This window comes from Phyllobates terribilis, unplaced genomic scaffold (genome assembly GCF_046119375.1).
Source record: "Phyllobates terribilis strain yellow unplaced genomic scaffold, ASM4611937v1 Scaffold_1__5_contigs__length_1240528914, whole genome shotgun sequence".
In the NCBI taxonomy this organism is placed as follows: domain Eukaryota; kingdom Metazoa; phylum Chordata; class Amphibia; order Anura; family Dendrobatidae; genus Phyllobates; species Phyllobates terribilis.
Window position 1 is genome coordinate 961,014,949 of NW_027362761.1, and position 12,197 is coordinate 961,027,145.

The window sequence follows — 12,197 nt, forward strand, 5'->3', positions numbered from 1 at the left end:
CTTTGGTTGGGTTTATTATAGTATTTATTGTAGATTTACAGTGCAGTATAATTAGAAAAGAGACGTGTTATAGATATTGCTTTTCCCCTTGTCTCTGAGCTGCAGATCTTAAATCTGTAAAGGATTGATACATGGGGAATAATGTCACACATTTATAATATGTGTATAGGATATTCGGCCCAAACTCTCTTACAATCTTAAGTGCGTTGGAGTCAAATGTTATTAACCTGCAGGTATGGGGTTAATCTGCAGGTTAATAACGTTCTAAATTCTCCCAGCATCCACACTGAAAGCCCAACTACCAAGAGGAAATTAACTTTTTTCTTCCCAGCAGCCTTTTGGCTTTCAGTCATAGAGGCATGGCTTCAGTCACCACTCAGTACATAGTGACCAGAAACTGTAACCACGCCCCGGCACTGACTGACAGCCAGCTCTGTACTGATGCATTGCTGTGCCGGCTGTCAGTCAGTACTGAGCTGTGACTGAAGCGGATCCTGCCACGCCTCTATGACTGAAAGCTGGAGCTGCTGGCAGGAATAAAGTTAATTTCTTCCTGGCAGCTGGGCTTTCAGTGATGCAGCTGCATGGCATTAGAACACTATTAACCTCCTCAACGTAAGAGTTGTAGGTTGACAGCAGTTTTTGACACAACCTGTTCCTTTTAAGCGAGAGCTGTAACCATACCCTGGCACTGACTGACAGCCGATTCCTTTTAAGCTGGAGTTGTCCAGTAGTGAACAGCTCCTTTAATTGAAGGATAAACTGACCTTGTTTAAAGAAATGTTTCCAAAATGAATTCTTTGGGGAAAGGCTGCTCATTAACCCCTTACTGCAAAATAATATGTCCAGATTACAATGGATTTCCCACTGATTGACATACAGATACGTCACAGAGATTTTACGGGCACAGGAGTTGTGCCTGAGCCATCCATCACATGAGGCGATTAATGTACTCAGCTAAGCTCCTTCTGTGTCGTCTGGCACTAGACCAAACTCTGAGGGCAGCATTTTAACCCCTCAGATGCCACTGTGAATAGGGACAATGGAATGCAAGGGGTTGAGCAGAGGGCGATTGCTCTCTGTCAGCCCATCAGCATCCGCAGTGTGATTGTGGGGTGCCAATAGTTACAATGGCATCAAGGTGGTTTAACAATTGCTTCTTGTGTTTGACTGGTAGTTAACTCAAGTTGTACAGTGTATGCAATCAAAGGATCTCATGTTCAAGTCCCCTTGTGGGACCAATAAGCATTGTAAAATAAAATGTTTCTATATACTTACTTGGTACCACTACAGCTCTGTACTCAGAAAGTTGCAAACGTTACGACTCTCACAATATGGCAACCAAGAAATGTTTTTTTTAGTTTAAAATGTTTTCTAGTGCAAAAGTAAAAAGTAGTAAAGCATAAAGAACTATATAAGTTGGATATCACCATAATCATATGGGCCTGCAGAATAGTTAAATGTTGTTAATGCCAATTGTATTACACAGTGAATTCCATAAAAATACAATAAATCTGAAATTGTTTTTACAATTTTGTTTTTTTGTGCTAAATTTTTTGTTAGGAGACAAAGTGATCAAAAAGTCATATGTCCTGTAAAAACAAGTTCTCAAACAATTTTGTCTAAAGATAAAATTCTAAGTTTCAATATATATGGTGACCAAAAAAATACATTTTAATAAGTCATGTTTACACAAGGATGATGATGAAAGTCTAGTGGGTGCGTGCAATAGCACAGACACAAGTCATGCATTTAATACACGAAAATTCATCAGCCATCGTCAGAAATGGGAGCAAATGAATCCCTGTAGAGTTCACCCTTTCAGTCTTTTGAGAGCACAAGCCCTTAAAAAACTGAATTCAATACAGTTTGTGGGATTGTCTCTTAGGGGTTTCCCTGAGTTTGACTTTGTTTTTATGTAATTAAACATAATTTAGATGTCGGGCCCAGCTATTTTGACTTCTAAAAATCTTTTCTTGAAAAGTATATATAAAGCCAAATGAATCATTATTCGTCTCTGTAACTTTTCAGTACTTAGAATATTTACTGTAGAATATTTTTTTTACATTTACTCATTAGTGATCTTGTAGGTAAATAATAAATCCATATTTTTTTCTCTCTGGAGATGTGAAGACCGGCTGTGATGTTGATTTGAGCGCAGCAGGAGAGTGGGAAGTCAAGACCATCACCAGTGCTTTAAAACAGTATTTGAGGTTAGTGAGCTCCCGCACCCAAACCAACTGCCATCAAAGGGTCTTCTGAGATAATAAAGATAATATTGTGCCTTTATCCGCACAATCCACATAAATATTAAATTTGGCATTGCCTACAAATGTCTTCACGTTTCATATCTATTGTATGTTTTGATGCATTGCGCTGCTCCTTTATTGTAGGGTAATTGATGTCTTTGAAAGCAAATGTGATTATTTTCACATAGGGGGATTAGTGGTCTTTCTTTATCTATATATAATGATATTAGAGGGTTCTAATGTATTCAAAATGGTGCCACTGATCTCTGATAAAGTCCGAAAATAATTAAGGAATTAAATTAAATCTCAAGAGTAACAATCGTTACTAAAGTTAAGGTCCGTTTACAAGGACTGACCGGCGGCACAATACAACCGCTGATTGATAAACTTTTACTGATCGTCAGTCATTTGATTGCCTATTAGACAAGCTGATCAAAGCAATCGATGTGCACTGAGCAATCTATACTAGGCTGCCATGGTTCTCGGCAGCGCGATTATGTACCACCAAGAGAGATGATCTTTTGTGCTGCACAAAAGATCACTTCACCCGATGAACAAGTGTTTTCAAGTGAACAGCATCCTGTTTACATGGCAAGATAATCGTGAACCAAGTATTTTTAACAACTCCTTCACGATTAGACTGCGGTGTAAATACCCCTAAAGTCATAGATAGTAGTTAAAATTCTGTAATACAGTAGGAATTTTTTTGGATTCCTAAAAATAAATGCTGTAGTTACTAAAGGCCCCTATACCCATTAGACTAACATCCAAACCCACCGATTATCGACAGGTTCAGCTGTCCATCTAATGTGTGTGAGCATCCCGACAGATGGGTTGTGGGGGGGGGGGGGGGAGTTAAGGATCCGGCATGTAGATTTTGGACTGCCGATTCCTTTCATAGAGAACTCAGGTGGTCTTGGTAGAGCGAGCGTTTGTGTATGGTAAAGTCGGGCGCGATAGCTGCCAGCTGAACTAGTGTTTGACCGACAGCTATCTGAAGTGTTTGGGGGGTTTAAGTGTCTGCTGTCCCTGTCCCATTGTTTAGGATTAGGCAAAAGGTCCTGCTTTTCCGTCATCAAACTCGTTTAAGTGGATGGTTCTGGACTGTAATCGCCAATGATTGATAGATATAGAGTTGTTTCTGTAAAATGCACAAGAGGGCAAGAAGGGTAAAAGATTTATTAGAGATCTTTTTTTTATTTCCAGATTTGATTGCCAGTTGCGCTATAATAATCCAAAAAATCTTCTGGGATGACCATGATAGAAGATTATCTAGTTGGAGGTCTCGGACCACCACTCCTTTCTAGAATAAATTGGCCCTGGAGCGCTTAACCCCCTCTATCTTAGATATTGAAGTAAAAAAAATAGATATGTATGACAGTAGCAATTTGCTTAGAATGGTGTATCACACTTGCAGTTTCTGAGCAGTACCAAAGGGTTTGAGCATTCCTATAAAGCCCTTACTTTTTCCTCTCAAAGGTCAGTGTGCCAGCCGTGTGTCATCAAAGCGCCATCTGCTTTTTTCCAGGATGGCTGAACAAAAATCAGTTCCAAAGCTTCTCCTATAATTTGCAATTTTAAACACGTACAGCACATGGATGACACACAGACACCTTCCACGTGCTGTACATGTCTTTCATGGACCCATAGACTTGTATTGGCCCTTGTCATCCGTTCTTCCGGTAAAAAAACGGACATGTCTCTGTGTGGTTTGCACGGACAAACAGTACCATAGATTATAATGGGTACGTGTGGTATCCATGAAAAAAAAACTGATGCCACACGAACTTGTGAAGGAAGCCTAACACAGGCATACAGAACACATATAGGCTACAGAGTTATTTAAAGTTGACTTACTGGTTTTTGCGAAAACATCTTTACTAAGTCTGTTGTCAAAAATTCTGGTAAAACAACGTACAGATTCCTATAATTAGTGGTTTATGTAACTTTTTTGAGATGCCAGACATTTAAGGTGAATGAGCACTTTCAGTAATAAATGTGTTAATTGGGCTGCAATACTACTTAGAAATGTTGCATAACCAGTATATATTAAAATAGCTTGACAGGGTTTGTTTTAACTTTGAGCTGTCCTTGTATTTCAGGAGCCTGCCAGAACCACTGATGACATACGAGCTGCATGAACAGTTCATCAATCCTGCCAGTAAATATTCACTTTCTTTATTCTTTGTTTGTTCCTTATCAGTGATCCATATGAACAAGCAGATAAAGCTCACATTAAATAGGATAGGTGTATAAACCGATGTAATTTACAGAGTATAGTTTATGTAACAATATATACTTTTTGGTACATAGTATTCAGAAAAAAAGAAAAATTCTGTTATTTAACCGGGTTGATTAGCTGATCCTTAAAGTGGTGGCCTTTAGAGAAGGAGCTCTAATAGTATGTACTTGGCATACTATTGGTGGTCCTCAACCTTTCTGACCTTGAGAGCCACATTCAGCTTTGAGAGGCAGTCACAAGCCATATCCATCCTCACATTTGTGACACCCAGAGCCCCCATTATAATAACAGCCAAAACTTTACTCTAGGAATCACAACGAGGCAGTATACCAAGATCCCGGGGTTCCCACAATACCCCCATTCAGTATTCTCACATCAAGAACTCTCATGACACTATTGCATCCATCTTCAAGCATCTCCTCTGACGGCATCATCCTTTCTCCAGCTCACCATACTTAAATTATTTCAATGAGGTTTCACGTTTACTAATTACGTTCTGTGTGCACAAACTTTTTGTAGGCTCCCATACGTAAATTATCTCTAAACCGCCAAGGCCAGTATATTCTCATCCAAATCTGCTCTTCTGTGCTGGGCTACTCCATGTAATTCTGGAGACCTGCCCCTCATAGCGGTTTGTTAGACCTGGTACTACTGCACCAAGCTGGCTGATAGCCGAGCGCCACACATGATAAGCCCACGAGCCACAGGTTGGGGGCCTTGCACTAAGTAATGTTTACAAACTTTGTAGTTGTTACACCATTTTTATGTATACTTGTTTTAGTTGAGCACTTTATAAGTTGTCAGTCAATATTGATTTCTTTGTGCCCTCTGATATAGTTTCCCTATTGCAGACTATATTTCTCCTCATTGCTCAGATTACATCTCTTCTATACAGATGACTGCATTTGGTCTTTGACTCTTGTGTCGCTGCTGCAAGTGATAGATCAGTGACATAGAATACTTTGGACTCTGCAGTCTGACGCAAGGGGCAGAAGTTCTATGTGATGCAGCTTCGCTTGTTTTTTTTGCCACCTGCATTTAATAAGTTTCTTCCTGTCAGCACATGCAAATAAGCATGGGAGGCAGATGGAAGATGCATCAATGGTACACCGAGGCGGTCTTCTCTGGGAGAGATGGGAAGACAGTTTCAGTATACATGGGAGAGTCTGCACACAACAAATTTTAGATATAGATCATTAGTATCGGAAGATTTATAATGCTGCACCTAATCATTGCATGGATTTGTCTATTATACCACTGCAATCCTATTTAAATAAGAAATTATATCTTAAGTAGCCTGGGATAAATGAGAAATTAAATTTTCAGCAACATAATGACTGCAAATAAGGTCAGAGCTGGGTAGGACGGAGAGGTGTCTGCCAGCTGCCAGGAGGTTTTTGACAGGTGATGTCATCCTTTAGTGCACAAGAAGTCAGAGACTGACCTCCTATACACTAACTAACAACTATCTAACTGTCACTATGAGTGGTTGTAAACATGGATACCTAAGCTACTGCAATGCCTGCAGATGAGGCAAGTGACCTAGCGTGTCAGAAGCACTATACTACATCTCTAATTGGAGGGATTTGCAAATTATTATTACACCTACTACATATTGGGAAAGGATCTTGGAGATTAGAATACCCTCTTTAAGGAGTTAAACCGTCATAGGATTTTTTCAATTTTGCAGCATGTCAACTCTTTCAGTGTTGTTGCATCGTTTTTTAAACCTTTCAAATACATGGGGGAGAAATGCAATTAAAGCACACATAAACACACGTGTATATTACGCAGCGTTTTTCCTGTTAACACTCTAGTTTTTGCAGCAAAACATCTGATTCAATACTCAGTGTGTGAACAATACCCTTTAAGGGTTTTTTTGAGCTTGAACTAAATTTCTGCAGATTGGTGAATCCTAACAGGGTTCATTATGCACACAGTCAGGATTCCCCTTAATTGCCAGATCAAATTGGCAGTCACGTGTAGATTACGTACTGGCAGTCACGTAACTGCCTGTTCAATCTGGCAATTGAGCGGTATACCGTCAGTGTATTTAAAGGGGTTTTCCCACAAACAAAAGTTCATTTAAATCAACAGATTTTGGCATAATACACTGAATTACTTACCGGTAATGTGTTTTTCCTGAACCCATGACGGCACCTATAACGAGAGAGGGGGATCCGCCCTTCCAGGACAGGAAACCTACAGAATAAAAGGGCGGCGCCTCTCCACCACCTCAGTTGTTTACAGAGCATGAGAGGACACTACTTAATAGTTATATATCCCATGATTTTTCCTTCTACACAACACGTGAATCAAACACCATGAAGGAAAAGAAGTGATCAACTTCTACCAGTGATTGGGTTCAGGAAAAGCACATTACCGGTAAGTAATTCAGTGTTATCCTATCACCCATGACAGCACCTACAACGAGAGATTTACAGAGAAAAAATTCTAAAGTTAGGGTGGGAATACAGCCTGTAGAACAGTTTTCCTAAAGGAAAGGACAGCAGAAGATCCCAGATCAAGCCTATAGTGTCTATAGAAGGTGCAAGGTGAAGACTGAATCGCAACCTTACATAATGCTTGATGGGGACATCCGCTTTCTTATTGTTCTGCCATGGATTCCCCGGATTAGCACAGAAAGTAGGGTGCATAATTTCCTGACTTTTATGGAAATTGGAAGCTATCTTTGGAAGATAAAGTAGCTCCCGAACCGACCCATCTTCTAGGATCTGTATAAACAAAGGATTAACCGACAAAGCTTGAATGTCACTAACTTACCATGCTGAAGTCAGGGCCATCAGGATAATAGTCTTTAATGTGAAGACCCTGAATCCATGGGTTCAAGCGAAGGCTTGGGACAGCCGTAAGCACTGGATTCACATCCCAGGGTGCCATCTTTGGACTGAAAATGGGCCTAGATCCAAAGCTCACTTTCACATTCCTTGCTTATTCAATGAAGGTTGGACACTGTTCTAGTAGTCTACGGCTAAAAAAGTCCACTTGCAATTCTCTTCCTCTTTATATGAGGTGCTGTTAAAGATAAAAGGTGAGACTTCGCCATCTGAACTGATTAGACATAAGTGTCATTAGGGATCTTGGCAGAGTTCCTCCATAATGGATTATGTAAGATAAAGCTACTCTGTTGTATGACAAGACCTTTACATGGCGACCATGTATAGATGAATGGAGCTTTCTTATATACTGCCTAAAGCTTCTTTAGGTTAGAGGAACCGGGTCTTTAGAGGCAGCCCCTAGGTGTGTACCCGTGACCATGCTACTACTGGAATGTAGGAGATTAGAGTTATTAACAGCAATATTGCCTTGTTCAGAGTTGTGGCCAGACTGCTTATTAATTTTGACATATAGCAGGACTCCCTTATTCTACCTTGGGAGACCACAACGTTTACTCACTGCCCAGTGAGTTCTGCAGCACTCGATGGACCTGCCCATAATCCCAAAATAGTTGAGGTAAACTATTGTCAATGCCTCTTCCTTCAATATGAGAGTTGTCCTAACTACTAGAATTCTCCATAAAGCCTTAAAGGTTCATTAACATCTGAATGGAAGGAGACAAACTGAAAGCCTAAATCCTCATTTTATGCCAAGAACTATTCTCAGGAAATTTGACGTTTCATGTGAATTGGAACCCAATTGTATACCTCCTTAAACGCCTATACTACTATATCGCAATCTGGAACTGCAGATTTACTAGCAGGTCTTCTAGAGTCCATTCCCAATGATCTAACTCAGGAATCTCTACAGCCCCTTCGGGTTGTAGCAAACCCAGGAAGGACTGGGTTAAATAATATCTTTACAGGTCTTGATTAGGGCCCCTGGAGAGCTAAGCACCAGAGCAGGCTAGGCATTCACCTTAGTCAGACTGCTGGAGAGCAGAGCAGATGGTATGTGCCTTGGAGCTAATCAGAGACACAGGCTAGACTCCACAATTATTAGTGGTTACCCTTGATAAATATTGTTTTGTTTGATCAAGCTGGGTTAGCTGAGCTGTATATGAGTAGTCAGGGTGTGTCCTATTTAGTCAGAGCTTGGACAAGACCAGAAATATTAATGTTTACGACTTCTGTGCAACCTGTAAAAAGCAATAAAACTGCGCTCGATTGGACCAAACCCACAATGGCTGTATGAGCACTACTTGATGCCTCCTACCTTTAAGAGTGAAACCCTACAAGGTTTATTATTAACCTGCAAAACTAAGGAAGCACTCTTATTGTCACCTGCCTCCAATCGGCATTCCACCGAGCACCAGCCAGGAATACTGCTACCCTCTGTCTCAAAATAGAGGCTAGGATATTTTTCCCCCTGAATTCGGTAAGCTTGCCATGCACAGTTTACAGTCGCTGAACTTTGTTTTGTTAGACATAAACTTAGTTGTGGAACCAGTACCTTTACAAAGAGGGACTATGAGGCACAGACACCCTATAAAAGCACTACAAAGCACAGGGGCACCCTGAAGCACTGAGAGACACTGAGGCCCCATTAGGTACTAAAAGGCACTGTGAATCGCTATGAGGTACTAACAGGTGCTATACGGCACTTTGAATGCACCATAAGGCACTATGATATGCTATGAGTCACTATGATATGTTATGCTATGAAGAGCCATAAGGCGCTATGAAGCGCTATGAGGCACTGTGAAGCGCTATGAGGCACTGTGAAGCGCTATGTGCCATGAGGCACTATTAAGTGCCATGAAGAGCTGTGCCATGAGGCACCATGCTATAATGTGCCATGAGGCACCATGCTATGATGTGCCATGAGGCACCATGCTATGATGTGCCATGAGGCACCATGCTATGATGTGCCATGAGGCACCATGCTATGATGTACCAAGATGTGCTATGAAGCGCTATGCTATGACGCACTATGATGTGCCATGAGGCGCTGTGAGGCACTATGATGTGCTATAAAGCGCTATGCCATGGCGCACTATGATGTGCCATGACGCACTATGATGTGCCATGACGCACTATGATGTGCCATGAGGCGAGGCACTATGATGTGCTATGAAGCGCTATGCTATGAGGCACTATGCTCTGATGTGCCATGAGGCACTATGATGTGCCATGAGGCGAGGCACTATGATGTGCTATAAAGCGCTATGCTATGAGGCACTATGCTCTGATGTGCCATGAGGCACTATGATGTGCTATGAAGCGCTATGCTATGAGGCACTATGCTATGATGTGCCATGAGGCGCTATGAGGCACTGTGACGTGATATAAAGAGCTATGATGTGCTCTTTGTGAAGCGCAAAGAGGCTTTATAAGGCACTGTGAGGCACTACGCTCAGATTTTTATTTAAAAGAGTAATCCATCTGAATGAAGGATAAACCTTTCCTTTGGGTGGTAAATCTCAATTGTCAGACTAGCCCCACCCGAAGGAGCCAACTGATGAGATGCAGCTGGACAGGTGACCTTCACAGAGACCATGTGCAGTATTAACAGCATGTGCCGTCCTATGGATGGAGTAAACAGACTGGAGGACAACAGTAAAAACCTCAGTGTTAGTTTAACATTTACTGAGCAGATAGAGGCTCATTTTTTGTGGTAAATTCTGAAGGCCAATCATGAGGCTCTGTGCGGCCCAGACATGTGGCTAACTTTAGCCTAGAGGTCTAAGGTCCAGCTTCCGTCCTGAAGCCAATTTTAAAGCACGATGCCCTTGGCCCAGATGGGGTCTTACAGAGCGCGCACACACCCATTTTTGAGTTTTGCGCTAACATCCTTCAGCCTTTCCTAGTAACCATAACAAGGAAATGGCCCCATAAACAAGGTAAACATTCACGAAGATCACTCACCACCAGCTGTACGGATTCGGAGGCTGGAACGAGTCACAGGCCTGTTCCTCTCCATCCATCCATGCCTGAGCAATACTGGGGTGGTCAATCCCAGGCAGGGGCGCCTCCAATAGTGCGCCGATCAAAGCTGGAGCTGCTGCCCCCAGGCAGGGGCGCAGCTCAACAGGTGCTCTCATTGATGTGCAGAGCTGAGCTGCTGACCTCAGACAGGAGCGCAGTTCCACAGCAGCTTCTCCACTGATGCATGGAACTGGAGCTACCGACCCCAGACAGGGGCGCAGGTCCACAACAGCTTCTCCACTGATGCACTGAACTGGAGCTGCCGACCCCAGACAGGGGCGCAGGTCCACAGCAGCTTCTCCACTGATGCACGGAACTGGAGCTGCCGACCCCAGACAGGGGCGCAGGTCCACAGCTGCTCTCTCACTGACGTGCAGAGCTTGATCTGTCGACCCCAGATAGGGGCGCAGTTCCACAGCAGCTTTTCCATTGATGCACAAAGCTGGAGCTGCAGACCCCAGGCAGGGCGCCGCTCAGTCATATCCAGATCTTCAACAAGTAAGCCTGTCTAAGGTTCTCCCATTGGGAATAATCTTCTCTCCTTTCTTCTGCCGCCATATTAACAATGTTCCCCCTCAAGGACAGGAAACCAACTGAGGTGGTGGAGAGGCGCCGCCCTTTTATTCTGTAGGTTTCCTGTCCTGGAAGGGCGGATCCCCTCTCTCATTGTAGGTGCTGTCATGGGTGATAGGATAATAATGACTTCCACAACTGAATGTGTTTAAAATGTTCCTGCACGGTCAGCCACAGCCATTACACAGGGGCACATTTATAAGATTATCTCAGCACAGGGACATTTTATTTAAACACATCCAATTGTGGAACTTCTTATTATTCCAAGATCTATTGATTAAAATGAACTTTTGTTCGTGGGAGAACCCCTTTAGTTCAAACTGCCAGGATTCGCCAATCTACCATCACAAAGCGGGACTTGCACAAATTAAGCTTAAGGCCAGAAAGCCACTTCAATATCAAACAACATTTTATATTTTACATGTAATAAAAAAGTTACACATTATTAATACTAATAATGTTTCTATTTTGATGAATTACATTAAATGCAAAATTTTCATTAGAGAAACTCCAATATCTAACATGTACGGGGCTATTTGACTGTCCTCTAAGTCCTACCATTGAGAAAATCCAACGTGCCTCTTATTTATATCCAGAAGGGCATGATAGACCTATTTCTGCTACATGTAGAATTACTGGACATTGATTTTAACTATTAAGTAGCCCAAGCCATGTGGTAAACTTGAGGTCAATTGTATAGCCTCCTTTTAAAAAATTAAGGAACTCTGTTGCATGATCACTGTTCACTAAAAGTGCACAACTCCGATCAATCCCTTATAATAATTAATAATAATCTTTATTTTTATATAGCGCCAACATATTCCACAGCGCTTTACATACATTATCATCGCTGTCCTCAATGGGGATCACAATCTAAATTCCCTATCAGTATGTCTTTGGAGTGTGGGAGGAAACCGGAGAACCCGAAGGAAACCCACACAAACACGGGGAGAACATACAAACTCCTTGCAGATGTTGTCCTTAGTGGGATTTGAACTCAGGACCCCAGTGCTGCAAGGCTGCAGTGCTAAGCACTGAGCCACCGTGAATACCTTGAAATTAAAGGGTTTTTCCAAATGTTTAGATTATCTTGTGAATTATTGGGGGTCTGAATTCTTGGACCCCCACTGATCATGAGAATGGGGCTTTGAAATGATCCCTCAAAATGGAGAGGAGACTGTGCATGTGAACTGCTTCTTCATTCATTGTCTATGGGAGTGCCGTAGATATCGGAGTCCAGCACTCTGG

General features: G+C 42.1%; 1 protein-coding gene across 2 annotated transcripts in view; it reads left to right on the forward strand.

The window, feature by feature from the left end:
• ARHGAP10 (Rho GTPase activating protein 10) overlaps window positions 1-12,197 on the forward strand; it is a 265,976-nt gene that overhangs the window by 148,014 nt on the left and 105,765 nt on the right. For both annotated transcript variants that reach the window (XM_073642512.1, XM_073642513.1), the window contains exons 15-16: window positions 2,126-2,213; window positions 4,352-4,410. In XM_073642512.1, coding sequence (XP_073498613.1) covers window positions 2,126-2,213; window positions 4,352-4,410 — 147 coding nt within the window. The remainder of the gene's footprint in view (window positions 1-2,125; window positions 2,214-4,351; window positions 4,411-12,197) is intronic.